Source organism: Octopus bimaculoides, chromosome 5 (genome assembly GCF_046866305.1).
Source record: "Octopus bimaculoides isolate indiv1 chromosome 5, ASM4686630v1, whole genome shotgun sequence".
Taxonomy (NCBI): domain Eukaryota; kingdom Metazoa; phylum Mollusca; class Cephalopoda; order Octopoda; family Octopodidae; genus Octopus; species Octopus bimaculoides.
In genome coordinates, this window is record NC_142932.1 from 63,672,920 (window position 1) to 63,694,963 (window position 22,044).

Sequence of the window (22,044 nt, forward strand, 5' to 3'; positions counted from 1 at the left end):
ATTGACAGTGCGCATGCACATTTATACGGTTTAGGACAGTTACTTGCTATCCCACAGGTATGTCAGGATTTCACCACAACAATAACTCTCTCTTCCTGTGTCTGTTTCTTTATCTCAGCAAATAGCTGTGGATGTTACTGTTACTTTTCTACAGTTGAAGGGAGAGGTAGAAAGAAAAAGAGAAATAAAAAGTGTTAAGAAGAGGAGGTATATTTGAAGTGAGTGGCAGAGTGAAAGAGAGGAGGGACAGAGAGGAATTGAGAGAGAAAGAGTGAGTGATTACTGAAGGAAGGTGGCATTTGTCTTGTGCTTTTAAATGTTTATCAGTATTTTCAGAGTAGACAGATACATAACCACAGCAAATATTGGATGTTACTTTTACTTTCCTACAATATAATTGATTACTGTATTCTATATACTGGATCCTCAACAAATATTGGATATTACATTTACTTTTCTACACTATGATTGGATGTTACTTTTAAAGACGCTTACAGTTTTTGTATTTTGTAGAATTTCCCAGGGTCCTGCTTATACATAATTATACGATAGCTATCAAATGAAGTTAATATTTACAGATGCTTACATTTTTTGTTTTCCAGCTATTATTTTTATTATTCAGTAGTTTTATTTTTATAGCGTGCTTTCACTTCACTACCGAGCGCAGCACTGTGTGCCTTGAGTATGTACTGTGGTTTGCCGTGATGCTCTTATGGTTACTGTATTGAAAGTGTTTTGCGTAGGATGAGTGCAGTGCCCAGTAGTGCAATTTTCTGTATGTTATATATACTTGTAAGTCCTGGTGTTTTTGTTATATATTTGTCTGAATATTTTTTTATCATACCTAATGCACCTACTATGATAGGAATTGTTTCTGTTTTTAGATTCCACTTTCGAGTTACCTCTATTTCCAGGTCTTTGTATTTTGAAAGTTTCTCCATTTCTTTTAGAAAAACGTTGTCATCTGCTGGTATTGATACATCAATTAGAAAGCATTTTTTTTCTTCATGATCTCTGACAATGATATCTGGCCTATCGGCCTTAATTTCTAGATCTGTGTGCATTGGTATATCCCAGAGTATGGTTGCTTTCTCGTTTTATGTGACCTTTTCTGGCATGTGCTTATACCATCTTTTTCCTGTTGTTATTCCATAGTGTTGGCATAGCTTCCAGTGTATGTAGGTCCCAACTCTATCGTGTCTGTGAATATATTTCTTCTTAGCCAGGACTGGGCAGCCAGAGATAATATGATTTATTGTTTCTTGTCCATCTCCACATATTCTGCAGTTACTTGTTATGTTTCTTTTCATTATATGTTTTTGGTAATTTCTGGTGCGGAGGCTTTGGCCTTGTGCTGCAATTAAAAAATCTTCAGTCTCTGCTTTGAGTCCTGAGCTTCTCAACCATTGCTGGGATTTTTCTCTGTCTATTTCTTTTACATTTAGTTTAGCCCAGTATTTGCCATGAAGGGGTTTATTATTATCATTATAATTATTATTATTATTATTACAAATATAATTATGATTTTGTTGAGTATAATTGTGATTAGAAATAATATATTAATAATTATATAAACAATGTTTATTAAGAAAACTATGTGTACATAATATATCATCTTTTTAAAGACAGAAGAGAACAGATTGTATCCATTACAATTGCAGATCCTTTTACATCAGTGAAAGTGATACAATTCATCTACTTGAACAATAGTAGATTGGCATGTGTAGGAAAATATGGACAGGTTATAATTAGAGATGGTGCAGTATTAGAAATGTGTAGTGACAGAGACTTCATCGAATATATGATGCTTTTGTGCTCCATGTGAAGGATGTTTCCAAAATCTCAATTTGTTGAGTAACTGTGTGTCTTGTGTGAGGTTTTTACAATGCATGTGGAACAACATTTCTTTGTACAAAAGATTAAGGGGAGTGAAATGCAGTATCATTTGCATAGGAGTGTATTTTGTTAGAGGTGATTATTAACTGTACAGGATAAAATCATACAAGTTCTTAAATATATTTTAATACAATTCATTAACCAAATCAATACCTTGATAATTTCTGATGGTGCTAGTTACAACCAATCAAATTTTAAATATATTTTGAAAAAATCCATTTAGGTTTTATGAATTAAGCCAACTTACATTATTATAACAGTTTTCGTCTTCCTTCATATTTTCCAAAGCACTTTTACTGAAGTATTTTTGCAAGCCTGCAGCTAATTTCTTTGGATCTATTATCTTGGTTGATCTAAAATTATATACATTTATAAAATGTGATATTATTGCAAATGAAGTTTAATCAAATAAGAGAGCTCTTACCCCTGCTGGCGACAAAGGGACTCTCACTCAGAGTAAAAGGCAGACTGTATGACGCATGTGTACGAACAGCCATGCTACATGGCAGTGAAACATGGGCTGTGACTGCTGACGACATGCATAAGCTCGCACGGAATGAAGCCAGTATGCTCCGCTGGATGTGTAATGTCAGTGTGCATACCCGTCAGAGTGTAAGTATCTTGAGAGAAAAGCTGAACATAAGAAGCATCAGTTGTGGTGTGCAAGAGAGACGATTGCACTGGTATGGACATGTGGTGAGAATGGATGAGGATAGCTGTGTGAAAAAGTGCCACACCCTAACAGTTGAGGGAACCCGTGGAAGAGGTAGGCCGAGGAAGACCTGGGCTGAGGTGGTGAGGCAAGACCTTCGAACATTGGGCCTCACCGAGGTGATGACTACTGACCGAGACCTTTGGAAATGTGCTGTGCATGAGAAGACCCGACAAGCCAAGTGAGATCGTTGCCAGTGCCCCTGGACTGGCTCTTGTGCAGGTGGCACATGGGATGCACCATTTTGAGCGTGGCTGTTGCCAGTACCGCCTGACTGGCCTTCATAGGATTTTCGAGCGAGATCGTTGCCAGTGCCCCTGGACTGGATCTTGTGCGGGTGCCACATAAAAGACACCATTTTGAGTGTGGCCGTTGCCAGTACCGCCTGACTGGCCCTCGTGCAGGTGACACGTAAAAGCACCCACTACACTCTCGGAGTGGTTGGCGTTAGGAAGGGCATCCAGCTGTAGAAACTCTGCCAAATTAGATTGGAGCCTGGTGTTGCCATCCGGTTTCACCAGTCCTCAGTCAAATCGTCCAACCCATGCTAGCATGGAAAGCGGATGTTAAACGATGATGATGATGATGATGATGATGATCAATATTCTTTGTTTATTTGTTTAAAACAGTGTATGATATAATTACCGTTTTAATTTTCCATTTGCAGGTTTTTTAATAAATCCTTCACTTTCTAATCTATGAAATAAGCCATGAGCCACAGTATTTTCCAACCCTAATTTCTTTGTAAATCCATGAAGTGTTATCTTACTTTCTTCAGTACACAATAAAAGTACCCTTCGCCATATACATGTAGTCTAGAGTAAAAATAGAAAAATATAAACATAAATCTTTTTAATTTTTGTTTACAATCCAGCATTGTGTACATAAAGATTAAGCCACATAAGAAACAAAAAATTATAAACATACTGTGTCACAAATTAGTGAATAAATATATTATTTCTAATACATTGTTCATAAATAGTAAAAACCTGCCTTAAACAACTATAAATTCATACAAATTTTAATTCTGTTCTATTTCAGGTTTTTGAAATTTGAAATTGATATCATGAGGTTGTTTTCATAAAATGAAATTATAAAGAGTTTGAACTGAAATTTGATTATTTGAAAAAAAATTCAGTTTTTTTTTTTCATAGAAATTTGATCTGCTTTCAAATTTAGTTTCCCACTTGTATCAGAGATTATAATTTATGGAAATATTTCAGCAGTTGTCATTATCAAGGTGCCTCAATGAACTTTTCTCAAAGAGATATATAGCATAGAGCTAGCCAACAGCCTAGATAGGTGCAAATATGAATGTATAATCTGGGTATAGAAGCTGAAGGTTTTGAAGCAGTTACCCTTAGTTATCCTCTTCTCTTTGATTTTTGAAGAGATATTCCCATCAGTAGGGCAACTGACCTCTATAGAAGTTCATACTTTTTCTTCTCTGTCCCAAACAATAACTGGTCTGTTACATTTGCACTTGCTAAAAGTTTTGCTGGGAATATTTCACCAAAAATTCCTTGTGTTGATGTTTATGTATGTATTTGATAGTAAGAGAATTCTTCAAATATATCCGAAGACAATCTTTTTTGAGATGGCCTTGTATATTGTTTTAGAAATAATGTCATGTCACATGAAAAGATAGTATTTTGATGATAATTTTTGGCAGCTACTGACCACATGTGTGATGTCTTTCCACAGAGATGTGACATAATCAACATGCTTAGTTGCATATTGGGTTCCAAGAGCTTCCCTATGTTTTGCACTTATTAGGTATTTTGCAGCAATCATTTGCTCTTGGATTGAAAATGCAGTTTTCAAAGTGTTATGATATAAAAGTCATGAGTTCAAGAAAGGCTGCACTTCATGCTAATATTAGTGTCATCTTTGAGTCTTCAGGAAACATAGCCATGAATGATCTTTTTTTGATATATTGAGCATTTCACATCCAAGTTTTCTTTGAGATATGTTAGTCCAGTTATTGTGGATTTTAATGTTTATGGAGTGGATTTTTTCTACATACCAGTCAAATACCCCAAAAGTTGGTAATCAGCACTGGTACTACGAATGCACTGTAGGATATTGTCTTATTGTAAGAAGAGAGATCCAACGCCATATTTTTCTATGTTTGATGTAATATTCTTGAGTCACTCTGTCTTTATTCACAGCACTTTGATAGGATATGTTTTCATCAATGCCTGATATTTGTAGCAGTCTTTGTGTGGAATAGGAGATTGATACGTAAGTTTTCGATTTAGGGGGATGACTTTCTATGTTCAGTAATCAAATACAAACATTTCTTTTGATCAAATTCCATTCCTATGTCTGCTGAAAATGTAATTAACTCCAGCTGTTTTTTTCTTTACATTGTAAACATTTTTAGTATAGATCTTTAGATCATCTACAAAGAAATTATGGGTGAGATTGCTATCTCTAACAGTAGTAGATCCTAATAAGTAATCATAAGATTTCTGAGAAATGATAATAGATTTAATGTTGAAATAAACACCATTACAGAAAGACTATCTGCTTGGAATATTCTTTTTGAAATACTTATTACAACAGAGACAATCATTCCATTCTCAGCTGTAAGTGTGAGGATTCTTGCCCAGGTCTTTGCAAGCCTCTCAATGACAGCAAATAAGGTAACAGGTACTTTTGCCAAGTGTAGAGACTTAAGCAGCCATGATTGGGGAATAGAGCTGAATGCTTTCTGATAACTGAGCCACACTGTCACAAAGTTTCTGTAGTGTTTTCTTTGGACAGCACAATTTTGCTTATCACACTCCCTTCTTCATAAACTACCATGTTGTGGGACTCAGAATGATCATGGAAGAATTTGGTGAGGCAGCTTGGGTAAAGCTTATACATAATGTTTTAGCAAGTAATGGGCCTAAAGTTTTCTGTCTACTTAGTGGTTCATTCTTAGTTGCAAGATTTATCATTGCTATAGCAAACCAATTTGATATGTCAATCTTGCCTTCCACAGTTCTTTTGAATGTACACATTAATGGCTTTCTGTATCCAACTCTTAAGTCTCTTCCAGGTGCCTTCCCATCATACAGTTTGCCTACAACTATGGTGCAAAGTTGATTGTATCTGATTTACTGCTGATGTTACGGTATTGTTTTATAACTGAATTCAGTCATAAAATCTCTCTTCATTCCAGATCATAGAACAGAATGATTCAAGATCTTTTTGAGAAAGGATTTCTGAAAAACAATGTTCTCCTTCCTGGATGATTCTCCAGGTATAATGCCCATGGATTAAAAGCAAACTTCAAACTTATAACTATGACCCAGAGAAAACAGGCTTTTGTAACATAATTTGTTATGTACAATAAATAAGATAACCAGACAACAGTAATGACAATGTAACAGACTAACAAATTTCTTTGCAAACCAACAATCAATATTTCTTCCAACTTCGCTCGACTCTGAACTCTGAACCTAGAATTCACTTGGATTGTTACTATCTGTATTTTACTCGGACCAGTCTATCTCTTGCAAGGGGGCATCATAACTCTCATCATAGTATCTCCCCTTTTGAGATTTTGACAACTTTGAGAAAATGGAATTTCTTTTATTTTTATCTTTTTTCTTTGCAACACCTTGCCTCTTTTTTCTTTTTAGTTGTTGTATCTTAATTGTTGCCTGGCTTTTAAGGTAGTATTGTTCATTGCACAGACCACATTTTCTTTTCATTGTACTAAGCATTCTTGTTTAGCACGGGTTTCTTTTTTGTTTTTTTGAAAATTTAATATCTATTTTGTTTAGGTATTACTTCTAGATATTCAGTCTGTTTTCAATTTTTGAAGCTAGTTCTACAGAGTTCAATATCTCTTGGTGCTAGCACTTCGAACATATTATAGATGACTTCCATTTCTTCTTTGGTATGTCTCATCTTTAACTGGTTAAGGTGTCTCTTATTTTTTGAATGTTGTCCTTCAATTAAATACATCATGTTACCTAATCTTTTGATCACACAGCCATCCTCCCAACCTTCTTTACCATTTTTGTAATTTTTAAAATGAACTGTATCTCCTACTTTGAAATGTTTTGTAACATTTCTCGTATTTCCTTCAAATGTATTTTCTGTCTTTCCTTTATATGTATTTTTTCCTGACAATAATTTATTGAAGATTGATTTTATTTTACATGCTAACATTAACTCAGCTGGTGAATTTCCTGAATTAGAATTTGGATTTGGCATTATTCTATATACTTTCAAAAATTTCATTAGTGCCTCATCATTATCTAGCTTGTTCCTAGCTTTTCTTAGAGCTCTTTTGAATGTGTTGATAAATCTTTCCACCTGCCTGTTTGACCTTGGGTGGTAGGGTGGTGGTAAAGATGTGTTTTATGGCGTGCATTTTGCAGAAATTTCTTAATTCATATCTCGTGAACTGTGTTCCATTATCTGAAATTAATGTGCCTGGAACACTGTATTGAGCAAATAACTCAAGTAGGAACTTTATTGTTGTCTTTGCTGTGGGTTTATTACATCTGCATACATCTGGCCACTTTGTATAGTTATCCACGGTTAAATAGTATGCACCATTCACTGGTCTAGCACAGTCGATATGTAGCCTGGACCATGGGCTCTCAGTCTTTGTCTGAGAGTACTTGCAGAAACATTAAAAAAAATTTTCTCGCAGGAGTGGCTGTGTGGTAAGTAGCTTACTTACCAACCACATGGTTCCGGGTTAAGTCCCACTGCGTGACCCCTTGGGCAAGTGTCTTCTACTATAGCCCTGGGCCGACCAAAGACTTGTGAGTGGATTTGGTAGACGGAAACTGAAAGAAGCCTGTCATATATATATATATATATATATATATATATATATATGTATGTGTGTTTGTGTCTGTGTTTGTCCCCCCATCATCGCTTGACAACCGATGCTGGTGTGTTTACGTCCCCATAACTTAGTGGTTCATTCTTAGTTGCAAGATTTATCATTGCTATAGCAAACCAATTTGATATGTCAATCTTGCCTTCCACAGTTCTTTTGAATGTACACATTAATGGCTTTCTGTATCCAACTCTTAAGTCTCTTCCAGGTGCCTTCCCATCATACAGTTTGCCTACAACTATGGTGCAAAGTTGATTGTATCTGATTTACTGCTGATGTTACGGTATTGTTTTATAACTGAATTCAGTCATAAAATCTCTCTTCATTCCAGATCATAGAACAGAATGATTCAAGATCTTTTTGAGAAAGGATTTCTGAAAAACAATGTTCTCCTTCCTGGATGATTCTCCAGGTATAATGCCCATGGATTAAAAGCAAACTTCAAACTTATAACTATGACCCAGAGAAAACAGGCTTTTGTAACATAATTTGTTATGTACAATAAATAAGATAACCAGACAACAGTAATGACAATGTAACAGACTAACAAATTTCTTTGCAAACCAACAATCAATATTTCTTCCAACTTCGCTCGACTCTGAACTCTGAACCTAGAATTCACTTGGATTGTTACTATCTGTATTTTACTCGGACCAGTCTATCTCTTGCAAGGGGGCATCATAACTCTCATCATAGTATCTCCCCTTTTGAGATTTTGACAACTTTGAGAAAATGGAATTTCTTTTATTTTTATCTTTTTTCTTTGTAACACCTTGCCTCTTTTTTCTTTTTAGTTGTTGTATCTTAATTGTTGCCTGACTTTTAAGGTAGTATTGTTCATTGCACAGACCACATTTTCTTTTCATTGTACTAAGCATTCTTGTTTAGCACGGGTTTCTTTTTTGTTTTTTTGAAAATTTAATATCTATTTTGTTTAGGTATTACTTCTAGATATTCAGTCTGTTTTCAATTTTTGAAGCTAGTTCTACAGAGTTCAATATCTCTTGGTGCTAGCACTTCGAACATATTATAGATGACTTCCATTTCTTCTTTGGTATGTCTCATCTTTAACTGGTTAAGGTGTCTCTTATTTTTTGAATGTTGTCCTTCAATTAAATACATCATGTTACCTAATCTTTTGATCACACAGCCATCCTCCCAACCTTCTTTACCATTTTTGTAATTTTTAAAATGAACTGTATCTCCTACTTTGAAATGTTTTGTAACATTTCTCGTATTTCCTTCAAATGTATTTTCTGTCTTTCCTTTATATGTATTTTTTCCTGACAATAATTTATTGAAGATTGATTTTATTTTACATGCTAACATTAACTCAGCTGGTGAATTTCCTGAATTAGAATTTGGATTTGGCATTATTCTATATACTTTCAAAAATTTCATTAGTGCCTCATCATTATCTAGCTTGTTCCTAGCTTTTCTTAGAGCTCTTTTGAATGTGTTGATAAATCTTTCCACCTGCCTGTTTGACCTTGGGTGGTAGGGTGGTGGTAAAGATGTGTTTTATGGCGTGCATTTTGCAGAAATTTCTTAATTCATATCTCGTGAACTGTGTTCCATTATCTGAAATTAATGTGCCTGGAACACTGTATTGAGCAAATAACTCAAGTAGGAACTTTATTGTTGTCTTTGCTGTGGGTTTATTACATCTGCATACATCTGGCCACTTTGTATAGTTATCCACGGTTAAATAGTATGCACCATTCACTGGTCTAGCACAGTCGATATGTAGCCTGGACCATGGGCTCTCAGTCTTTGTCTGAGAGTACTTGCAGAAACATTAAAAAAAATTTTCTCGCAGGAGTGGCTGTGTGGTAAGTAGCTTACTTACCAACCACATGGTTCCGGGTTAAGTCCCACTGCGTGACCCCTTGGGCAAGTGTCTTCTACTATAGCCCTGGGCCGACCAAAGACTTGTGAGTGGATTTGGTAGACGGAAACTGAAAGAAGCCTGTCATATATATATATATATATATATATATATATATATATGTATGTGTGTTTGTGTCTGTGTTTGTCCCCCCATCATCGCTTGACAACCGATGCTGGTGTGTTTACGTCCCCATAACTTAGTGGTTCGGCAAAAAGAAACCAATAGAATAAGTACTAGGCTTACAAAGAATAAGTCCTGGGTTGATTTGCTCAACTAAAGGTGGTGGTGCTCCAGCATGGCTGCAGTCAAATGACTAAAACAAGTAAAAGAGTAACTCTTCAGACGAATTATTTTTAGAGGGGCAACCATTTACATTTTGACAACAGAGATTTATGAGAAGGTCCCATGAATTGAATAATTCTAACCAATCAGTACCAAACAGATCGGTTGTATTTTTAACAATGAAAACTTTCGCATTGCATGTTTTCCCTCGAAATATGACATTAGTCCACATTTCGCCTATGAAATGTAATTTGTTGTCTGTCATGCTACAAGCAATTTCAGTTTTCCTCTACATAGGTTTTCCTATTTTCTTCCATGTGTCCATATTTATTATTGAAATATCACTTCCAGTATCCAATTGAAGTTTAATATGCATTCCATTTATTCTTATGTGTACAAATTTTCTTATTTGGGTGTCAATTTTTGTTTCTGTTGAGAGCACTCAAGGATTTTTAACATTTGGCCTTTGTAATTTTGTTCTGCAGTGTGAACTTTTGTAACCAGTTCTTTTGCAACTGTAACATTTTTGATTTTTAAATGGACAGTCTTTTCTGAAATGTATGCTCCCACATCTATAACATAGCGCTCTTTTTTGGTTGTACTTTTCTGGCTGGCATATCTGTCTTTTTGAGGAATCTTTTGAATTTTTTCTACATCATGTTTCAGGTTTACCACCCTTTGGCATTCTTCTGCCATGAACTGTAAGGTTAGATCTTGGTTCGCTTGTTCCAATTTAGAAAGAATTCTTGCCTATGTTCACTTGCTGTAAGGCCTTGTATGAAAATAAGACACTAGAATATCTTAGGTGTAAGTTCTTTGAGTTTAAAACTTTCACACATCCTGTTGACTGTTCCTGCATATGTGATAAAATCATCAGTCTCTTTTTTCATTATATTCCAACACTCCATTTGAGTGTTAAATAGAGAAGTTTTATCACCAAATATGTTAGACAGTAATTCTATTGTTTCTTTAAAACAAATTTCATTGGGTTTTTTAGATAATATGAAATTACAGTAACGTTTACGCTCAAACTGAGTTAATTTTTGCAATAACAATTTCACTTTTTCTTCATCTGACCATGATTTGCAATCTTGCATAAAAATTTCCTCATACCTTCTGTAGTATGATGTAAACATTATACCCTCCTCTGGGTTATAACTGAATTCATTAATTGAGTTCAAAATGCCATCTCATTTTTGGACTTCTGTGAATATAGCTCCAATAATTGTTGTTGCTGTAGTTGTTGTAATAGTTGCTTCTGCAACTCTTGTTGCTTTTGCAACTGTACTATTGAAGATAATAGATCTTCCATTATTTAACAAGTTGTATCACAAACAAATCGTTAAATAACCTATTTGAGCTTCGAAACCCTTGTTACCAGATGTTGTAATGTAATTTGGTACATACAGTAAATAAGATAACCAGACAACACTAACAACAATGTAACAAACAAACAAATCTCTTTAAGAACCAACAATCAATATTCCTCGTGAACTAACCAACTGACACCTTCTGATTTCACTGCAAACTAACATGAACTTCACTTGACTCTAAACTCTCTACCTAGAACTCACTTAGATAATTACTATTTATACTTTACTCAGACCAATCTATCTCTCACAAGGAGGTATTGTAACTCTCATCACAACACAGGCTCATCTGGAAAAGAGGGATATGGAAACTTAAAGACCCAGCAAACAATAAGAAATTTAGAGACTCTAATTGAAGATTCTGACAAAAAGGAGTTAGAAACATAGAAGACAAGGAATTGCTATGGGTGGTGAAAAATCCTGGCCAGACCAAGAACAACATAGTGGTGAAAAAGTGTGGTAGGTGGAGTTATAGAAGCAAAGAGACATGCCTGGAAGGATTGGAAGAATGGGGGTAGTAGAGAATTATACCAAGTAGACAGAAAAGAAGCAAGGAGACAGGTCTACATAGAAAAGGGAAAAGCAAAAAGATCTGCCAATGCTCTAGTGTTTTGGATTGGAAGACAGAGTATCAGAGAAAATCAAAATGTTGCTCCCACATCTATAACATAGCGCTCTTTTTTGGTTGTACTTTTCTGGCTGGCATATCTGTCTTTTTGAGGAATCTTTTGAATTTTTTCTACATCTGTATGTGTGGATGGATTATGGTATGCTTGCACTTAGTGATCCTAAAAAGAAAGAAGCATTGATGTGCTACTATGGAAGACTATTAAGCATAGAGAATAACTGAGAAAAAGGGTCTTCCCAATAGAGGAACCAGCTGAATTGACAATAGTATAATAGATAAGGCAATTAAAGATATGAAAGCCCTTGGTTCATCAAGAATCACTGCTAAGATGCTTGGAATATCTGGTGCAGCAGGTTTTGGCCTTGTCACCCATAGTCAGGTTATATCAGAAAATGCCATACCAAGTGACTGGTGTAAGAGCATTAGAGTCAATAGTTACAAGGGAAAAAGAAATGCCATAGATTGAAATAATTACTGAGGTATCAAGTTGCTGGACCAAGTCATAAAAGTTACAGAGAGAGTTATAACTCAAGTAATAAGGAACAAAGTTAATCCAGATGAGATGCAGTTTAGCTTTGTAATAGAGAGAGTACTACTGATGCCATCTTCTTAGTAAGACTAAGAGAAAGACAACTATCTAGCTAAAAGTAAGCCATTGTACTTGACGTTTATTGACCTGGAGAGTCTGTCACTCTGTGACAATGTGGTTTCTGAGGAATTAGGAATGTAGGGGTGGACGAATGGCTTATGAAAGCTATACAAGCCATATACAGTAATGCTGTATGTAAGACGGGATTTAGCAAAGAGTACAGTGATGAATTTAGTGTACAGGTAGGTGTTCACCAGGTCCCCTCCTATTCATCATTGTCCTCCAGGTCATAACAGATGAATTCAAGACTGGCTGTCTTTGGGAACTACTACATGCTGATGATCTCATTCTCATAGTGGAAACCATAACAGAATCAGGAAAGAAATTCCAGATGTGGAAGCAAAACCTGGAATCGAATCAAAGGCCTTAAAGTTAACTTAGGAAAGACCAAAGTTACAGTAAGCTGAAAAACAGACAGGATTCTACTCTCTTCAGGTAAATGGCCTAGCTCAATATGTAAGAAAGGTGTAGGCAAGAGTTCCATATGGTTTACACATAAGCAGTGCAATAGAATCACTGAACAGTTAACAATGAAAGTAGTGTTTGTATGTGGAAGATGCATGAGTTCCAAAAAGACAAAGGAGACATGGGAAATAGATTATCTCGGATACTTTGGGGAATCCTAAGAAGTAGTAGATAGTTTCAGATATTCAGGTGACCTAATTAGCAGTGGAAGATGTTCTGAAAGTATAGTTGTTAGAATAAGAATAGGATGGATACAATTCAGAAGGTTATTATTTCTGCAGGCCACAAAGAGTAGAGAGGAATGAAGCTAGAATGCTCTGTTGGATGTGAAATATCAGCATGCATGTAAGACTAAGTGTCAAAGTTTTGAGAGAAAAATTATGCATAACAAGAATCAAATCTTGTATTCCAGAGAGATAACTCCACTGGTTCATTCAGTTGTTTTATGTATATGGATGAAAACAACTGCATAAAGATGTACTGGTTGCTTAAAGTGGATAGAACTTGTGGAAGAGGAAGGCCCAGGAAGACATAGGACAAAATAGTCTCAAGATGCTGTCTTTGTGCCAAAATTTGGAACCAATATTTAGTTAACTTACCTAAGTATTTGTATCATTTTTTTTATGTGATTAAGGCTTAGAATAACTGTATCATAAGCAAAATCCAGGTCAGTAATCCTAGTTTCACCAATGAATACATCATTACTTGATCAATCCAACATCTGGCCAAGTAACTAATCCATGCAGACACTAATCTGAGTAGGAGCCAAAACACAACCCTGATGGACCCCAGATGTAACCAAGAAAAAGTCATATATCAAGCCCCCTATCTGAACTGTGCCTACTGTTCCTGTATTCAAGACCACTATCAGCCCAACAATTTACAGAGGTATAGTTTGTAGCTCTGGGATCCTCCAGAGCACATACCCGTCCACTAAATCAAGTATCTTGTGGAGGTCACCATAATCTGCAAACTGAAAACTCTGCCTGCATTTGATGAGTACTCAGAGAGCCAGGATCCTGCCAGTAGTTGATATCTTAAATGTCAGTAACAAACCTGACAAAATGCTTAGTGTCTTTATGCTCTGAGTTCACATACTACTGAAGTTGATTTTGCCTATCATTCTTTCATGGTTGATAAAATATGTACAAGCTGTGCACGGAGGTGAATGCAATTGACTAGCCCCCGCCCCAAATTTCAGGCATTAAGCCTACAATAGAAAAGACTATTATTATTAGTAGTAATAGTTCTATCTTTGTAAGGTATAGTTATGTTAGGTTGTCTCAAGAGGATTGCATGTAATATTTAATATGTTTGATGTATTTAAATGTGTTAGATTAGTTACTTCTGCTGTAGACAGAACATTTTTATGCGTAGTATTGATTACTAGCTTCTTCAATTTTTTTATTTCTATGACAAGTCCTATAGCTAGTACTTGAGATTGATTTATTTTCTTTTTAATTACTATATCGTGTTCTTTCCAAGTTCTTTGATCTTAGTTATAGTAGTTTGCAGTTGCTGTTCTATTTGTGAAATCTGGTGTAGCGAAGTAGGATAATGTAACAGTGAATATGTCAAATATCCTATGGCATTTGTGCTGAGAATGAAAATCTTTCTTAAAGATGCTAAAGAATGTTTTGGAGATATTAATTTAAACTAACATCAAATATAGAAGATTATACCAAGTCACATCATGTTTCCTTGTCCTTTTTTTTGTTTTGTTTTTAGTCATACTTAAGGATGGTTAGCCAAAGTGCTGCCATTGTGTGCATGAATAATGATGGTTTCCATAAGACCTATATTTACATTAGTATAATCTTTATCAGCTGGGTGGTAAATTCTTATGTAGGGTATTTCTTTTCTACTACAGGTAGATGTGTCTTTGGTATTGTTGCTTTTACTCCTATTAGGATTTTTGGTATCAAAAAGTTCATGAACTAGTTATGTTTAATAAAAAAAATAACTTATTTACCTAAGTTTTAACATCATCACCTTCGAAATGATCACCTTGCACAGTAATACACCAGTTCTAGTGTTCCTGCCACTTTTGGAATCCAGCTTAGAAGCTGTTTTCCATATATGAATTGAGGGCCTTCTGTGATTCACTCTTGATCTCAACTGTGGTGTTTAAATGGCAACCTTTGAACTGCATTTTCATCTTGCAGAAGAAATAGAAGTCTGTAGGGGCTAAATATGATGAATAGGGCAGGTGCAGAAGCAATACCATGTTGTTTTTGGTGAGAAACTCACAAGTGAGGAGAGCTCAGTGACAGAGTACATTGTCATCTTGAAGAATCCAATTCTTCATGGATGTTAGGATTGCCTGCACGGACCCATACAACAGACCAACAACATCAGGAATGTTGTTGATTGTCCTCCGACAATCCTCATGCACAAGCTGATGAATTTCCAGGGGTGATGCTCATGGCAGGTCTTCTAGATTGCTCATTGTCTTCAAGGGATGTTCTTCTGCTTTTGAAGTACCAATACCACTTGAAACATTGTGTGCATCCCATTGCTTTGTTGCTGTAAGCTTGTTGAAGCATGCCCAAATGTCTCTGTAGCAGTACATAAAAGAGAATTGTTGGTTTTGCTGGTAGGAACTTGAACTGTTTTATGCTGAAATTATTTTTTGTATATAGGTTTTGAGATACAAATCCTGTTTGGTTATTAACTCAATTAACTTGACTTTGTTTACCTGTGGCTAAGTGTTCTAGTTAGCCGACTGCCAGAATATGACATTAGTTTTACAAATGTTCTGGTCACAGTAGTCCAGCGTTCTGGTTAGTTGACCTCCTGGTGATGTCATTTTTTCATCAACTGTTTTGATTCCTTGTTTTTGTCCAATAGTAGTCCAGTGCTCTGGTTAGTTGATTTTCTGCATATGTCATTTGTGTTTCAAATGATCATTATTTTGGATCTAGCATTCCAGTTGGATGACTCCCTGAAGACTTCACTTGTTTTTCTGATGTCTTGGTCAGCTAAATATTCAAAGGCATCATTTGCTTATTTATATGGCTTTGACTAAAAATAAAATTTAATTGGTTGAACATCAGTAAATACTGTTGAAAAAGTGTCATATATAATTGTACAGCGTTTGAAGTAAGTGTTTAAAAACCTGGAGGGAGCCTGTTATCTCAACTTTAGATTTATTTTTGTTGTTTCTAGTCATTTTGGCTGGGTTGAATAAACTGTCCATTCTCATTCTAGTGTGTTGTTATAAAGCACGTTTTAATAAACATGTTTTCCTTATTTAATTGGAATTCAGCCAAAGTGTTCTTGATGCATTTGTAGTGACGTCTTAAATAGCAGACGACTGTTATATGTTCAATTTCCTGAGTTTTATCCACGCATGCACAGGGACTAGTTCCGGAAGGAATACAGGAAGAGTCTCATGAGCATGCGTGGTCATTCGATATCCAAGCTTCGCGCCCTTATTCATTCTCTTTCTCGCCGGCCTCTCTCCAACCTTCCAACTCTGGAGACAGCTCTTTCCAACATTCCAACTCTGGAGCTAGACAAATAACCACTCAACATCATTGTCGGCGTCTCAGCAACCAAAGGGCGAAGTGCTGCCTATTTCCTCTGTAAATAAATATTGTTGTGTTGATAGTTCAGAATCTGCGTTCCGTTGTTTCTTCAAGAAATTTAATGTACGGAAGTGGGTATACACCTAATGGTGTATAACCACTTTTCTACAATTGGTGACCCCGACTCAAGAACAAACGCAGCCCGGAGATTTCCTACAATTGGTGACCCCGACTCAAGAACAAACGCAGCCCGGGCACTTTCCTACAATTGGTGACCCCGACTCAAGAACAAACGCAGCCCGGAGATTTCCTACAATTGGTGACCCCGACTCAAGAACAAACGCAGCCCGGGCACTTTCCTACAATTGGTGACCCCGACTCAAGAACAAACGCAGCCCGGCAGTTTTCTACAATTGGTGACCCCGAATAAAGAACAACCGCAGCCGAGGATTCTGATCTACCGACCGATAATACTACACGAGCCGCCGCTGACATAAGTAAATACGGCATTTCGAATAGCTACCCGACTCAAGAACAAACGCAGCCCGGAGATTTCCTACAATTGGTGACCCCAAATAAAGAACGACTGCAGCCGAAAATCTGAACTATCAACCGATAATACTACACGAGCCGTCAACTGTCTCTCAACATGCTCGTCACAGATAGAGAATGCACACAATCACTCGCATCAGCTTATTCCACAGCTGCAGGACTTTCTCTTGGTCATCACACGGTACTTCCCTACAATTGATGACCCCAAATAAAGAACAACTGCAGCCGAAAATCTGAACTGCGACCAATAATACTACAATTGGTACCCCGAGCTAAAAGATCTACAGACCTCATTTTCAACAGCCATTGAATTCGTATGTTTCGTGACGTTCAACTTCAGGATTGCCTCTACATTCTCATCCATCACAAGTGAAAAGCTAAGAAAATGTTTCTACATTAAAGTTTTTCATTTTGTCAATGACTTCCAGAGCCTATAACCAAAGATTTCTTTGTGGCTGAGACCTTTGTGGTTTTTCACACAAGAAATTTCACGGTTATTTCATCCTAACAACTTTTTGAGCAGTTTCCTACATGTTTCACGAGACGTCAATTCATTCTTACACAGCATCCTCTACTTGCTGAAAATAGCAGTAAAAATGCACAGTTACAATCCATGGCAGGTACAACAAAGAGAGCCTATCAACATCATCACCATCACCAACAACTGCAGCAACAACAGCAGCACTTACAGCAGTTAATGCAAAAGCTGCAGTTGAACAACAACAGCAATAATTCGAACAATATGGCTGTGTTGCCACAAATGTATTATTCGTCCTATACACAGCAGCAGCACCATCAACTACGACTACCAGCGTCCCCAACAGCGTCAACATGACATCATTACCACCACACACACCACTGTCAACATCATTACCACCACATGCCAACCAACCAGCCAGTTCCAGCGACAACATCAACAGCATCGTTCAACTACGTCTACCACATTGTCGTCGCCAGCAACACCAACATCAACAGAACTAACCAGAACTAACCAGCCAGAATATTCCGTACCTGGTAACACAGGTCCCAGCCAGCATCGACGTTCAACTACAGCTCTGCTCCTTGACTGCAACTTCCTGCGTGTGGACATTCTATCTCCTTGTGGAATTTTAATACGAACTGGTTTTCTCCATCTCAGTGTTTTAAGACTTTTCACAGTCTGTACTACAGACACTTTTACTATGTTCTGTGTTCTCTCTCACACACACACTTGTGCACTCATATATTTTCTTTCCTTTCAGAAAAAACCAAAAAATCAGACTTTTACATTGCGTGATTTCAGTTTCCTGGACAGTTGTCATCACGGTTGTTTTGTCATTGTCAATTCATTTGTACATTGCATGCATGTATCTCACAAGTGTACATCCATTTCTTTGATTTTTCTTTGTGTGTGTTTGTGCCACATTTGGTGGGTGGTTTCGGTGGCCATCTTGCCTCAGGCGTCCCTCCAAATTTTCTATTTTCGTGCTTTCGGCACTTGCGGGGGAGCCATGTAGTGACGCCTTAAATAGCAGACGACTGTTATATGTTCAATTTCCGGAGTTTTATCCACGCATGCACAGGGACTAGTTCCGGAAGGAATACAGGAAGAGTCTCATGCGCATGCGTGGTCATTCGATATCCAAGCTTCGCGCCCTTATTCATTCTCTTTCTCGCCGGCCGGCGAAGGGCCCAGATTTACAAGCAGCCTCTCTCCAGCCTTCCAGCTCTGGAGACAGCTCTTTCCAACATTCCAACTCTGGAGTTAGACAAATAACCACTCAACATCATTGTCGGCGTCTCAGCAACCAAAGGGCGAAGTGCTGCCTATTTCCTCTGTAAATAAATATTGTTGTGTTGATAGTTCAGAATCTACGTTCCATTGTTTCTTCAAGAAATTTAATGTACGGAAGCGGGTATACACCTAATGGTGTATAACCACTTTCCTACACATTGATATAGAGTTACGTCTGCCAATCTTTTTTGCCTCACTACACACTGAGTGAGAAGAATTTCTTTTGCAGCACACCAAATAAAAGTCTCATCAAGATTGAGTATACTTTATTAGTATGAATTAAAAAAGATAAATTCTAATTATAGTAACAACAAAATAACATTGTTTTATGAACATATAATATATATATATATCTATATATATATATATATATATATATATATATATATATATATATATATATATATATATATATGGGTAATATAACACAATAACAATGTTTTAATGAGAAGGATGCAATTGATTTTGAGAAATAATTTTGTCAAAATGCAGCTCTAAATTAGATAAACAAATACGTAACTCATCTACCATCTGCAATCATTCCTGTTTTTTTTTTACTTCATTTCCATAAGCGCAGAGATACTTAATTCACAAAGATATGATGATCTAAAGGGCAACAGAAATTTAATGGCTGTAGTAGCTAATCAAGGATACTGGTTCCAAAGCGAAATTCAAATTTTGACAATTCTAGCACAGAAAATAAGGCTTTGTGCACAGGATCGTTTTTTAAAGTCTATTAAATTTTCTTCTTCTGTTAATGTTAATGGCAGGTGTGTACTGTCATATCTTGTGAAACGATTGATGGAAAATACTTAGAAAATGATACAGAGAGGTTTTGTACTGTCTTCTGTACTTCTGACAAAATTTTTAATTTGTTTGGAAAAGCATCTATGCCTGGGAAGTAATCAAGCTGCGAGTTTTTAACTTTCCTTATCCACAGTTTTAACTTGTTCATGAAAGACCTTAATTTGCCTATAATTGTAATAATATTTTCTTTCGCTTCTTGCAGACTCAAATTAAAAATGTTCTCAAAAAGATTGTTTATAAATGCTACTTCCAGCCAACAATTATCATCATCAAAAAAATTCAAATCCAGAATTTTCAGCATTGAAGAAACATGTTATTTCAGTTTGCAAAGAGATAAATCAAGAGAGCACTTTTCCTTTCGAGAGCCATCACACTACTGTATGAAGCAGTAAACACTTAAAATCAGAATCTATGCAAAATGTCTGCACCGTAGAGAATGTGATTTTATATAATTCACCACTTTAACAACGTTGTTCATTGTCTTTAGGAGACCATCAGGTAGAGATTTTGACACCAAAACTTTATAGTGAATCATGCAATGTATAATTTTAACTTGTGAATTTTTTGGTAATACATGAGCCACAAAACCTTTTTTTTTTACCCTGCATAGATAGGGTGCCAGCAGTGCAAACGCTAGTATTAGTTGAGCTTTGTTGCTGGTGTCTGTACTTCCATTGATTTGTAAGGCCCACAAGTTTGCGAGTTCATTTTTTGCTTTAGAGAAATGTTTGCGGAGCTGATCTTCAATGTCTTGCGAAATGTCTTGAATTTTATGAGAAATCATGTGGATAGACAATGGTCTTAATTTGTTTGACAGCTTCAACACTAATCATTGTGCCAATGGCAATCTCCATAGTTGGTAAAAAAATGTTTTCAGCATCAGAATGTAGATTTTTTCTTCTTTACCAAAAGCTGGGCAATCTTGTAATTAGCGACCAGAGCTTTCTCGAGAATTGAGTGAAATTTCATTAGCCTTTTCAATTGAATTTTAAAATTATTTTTAGCATCTCAAATTATTCTTTTGTTCTTATGTTGCAGATGATTTTGTTATTAAATGACATTGAAGTTTCCTGGGAACTATCACTTCATTTGAGAGTGTTGTTAAACAAATCATACAAAAAGGAACTGAGTTGTCTTTTACTGATAATATAAAATCATATTGGATGTAATTTTCATTATATTTTCATTTTGACGAGGTGGACTTTTTATTCTGGTGTTTGTCTTGTTTGCTATGACTCTCTTTCTCATTTTTCTGAGGTCTCAAAAAATATTTGTTCATGTTTAAATCTAAAACTAAAAATCGGTTAAAATTAACATAAAATAATTTATGTAAATTATAAATAAATCAAAAATTAAAAACTACTAGGATTACTAAACAATTTACTTACAGACAATCCTGGTTTAAATGCAAAAATGTAATATATTGTAGCAAATCTGCTGTTCATCATGTAATGTAATCAATTTATATTTACCGTATTTTATGATTCATGTAATTAATATATCTATGCTCGGATTATGTGAATGTTCTTTGATCGTTGTTTCCTGAAAATCTTGAAAATAATTTTCACGGCACACCACTGTGCCACAGCACACAGTTTAGTAGACACTGATATAGAGGGAAAATTTGGTATTTGGGATATTTGTTCATGGGCTTAGATCTAGAAGTTTTCTTATGGGTATTTTCCTGATCATGGTTACCTTTGTACCGTTATTCTATCCCTCAGAGTTAAATCTGTTTGTCTTCTGTAGTCTTCACCACACCTCACCATATTTGATAACATAAATTAAATTTCCTGTTACACAGGTGAAATGACTTTTTATGGTGCATGTTCATCCAAATATTGTGAATTTTTCAATGGCTGTGGCATATGTATGTACACAAACACACACACACAAACACACAAAATGAGCACAGTATTTCATTTTGCAAACATAATATACTACCAAGTATATTAAAGATTTATAAGTCAATATTCTGTCCTACTTTTTGTGTTTGTAATCACTTTTAAGTTATCTCTACAGATTGTTTTTAGAATTTAGAGCCAGCACTGAAAGTTACAATGTAAAGAATGTGATCAAAGATAGAAAAGTAAGTAATAGGTGTATATGCATATTTTACTGCTGGATCACCTATAGTTTTCCTTTGTTTTATACTCATATTCTATTTTTAGCATTTGATTAGCAAAGAGCAATACACAAAAACAAAGATATACAAATGATAAAAAATACCAAAAATAAACTGATGGAAATAAAAAGTAAAAAAATAAAATATAAAATAAGCAAACCTCTTATTCAGTCCATTTTAGTCTCGACTTTTATAAAGATAGATGAACACCCTAAGATTAATGTTGCAAATTTAGACTGGAAGAATTTTTTATCTCTTGCATTTGCGAGTGTTCTACTTCAAAAGAAATCATTGTTGCATGATCAGTTTGTTACAACAGCAACCTTTCTGCCTGCGTACTGGGATTTGTCTGCTTATAAACTTAATTTTGACAAGTCACAGTTGCTTTATCAGTCATTAAGAGATGCTATTAAATCAAGATTTACACACACACACACACACACACACACATGCGCACATACATACTAATGATGATTCTGATCACTTCATAGCATGAGGTTAAATCAAG

The 22,044-nt window shown here is 35.8% G+C and overlaps 1 protein-coding gene across 1 annotated transcript in view; it reads right to left on the minus strand.

The window, feature by feature from the left end:
• LOC106869597 (HORMA domain-containing protein 1) overlaps positions 1-22,044 on the minus strand; it is a 660,018-nt gene that overhangs the window by 160,462 nt on the left and 477,512 nt on the right. Inside the window, exons 16-17 of the mRNA XM_089352345.1 lie at positions 3,254-3,423; positions 2,144-2,249 (exon numbers count right to left, since the gene is read on the minus strand). Of these exons, the coding sequence (XP_089208471.1) occupies positions 2,144-2,249; positions 3,254-3,423 (276 nt within the window). The remainder of the gene's footprint in view (positions 1-2,143; positions 2,250-3,253; positions 3,424-22,044) is intronic.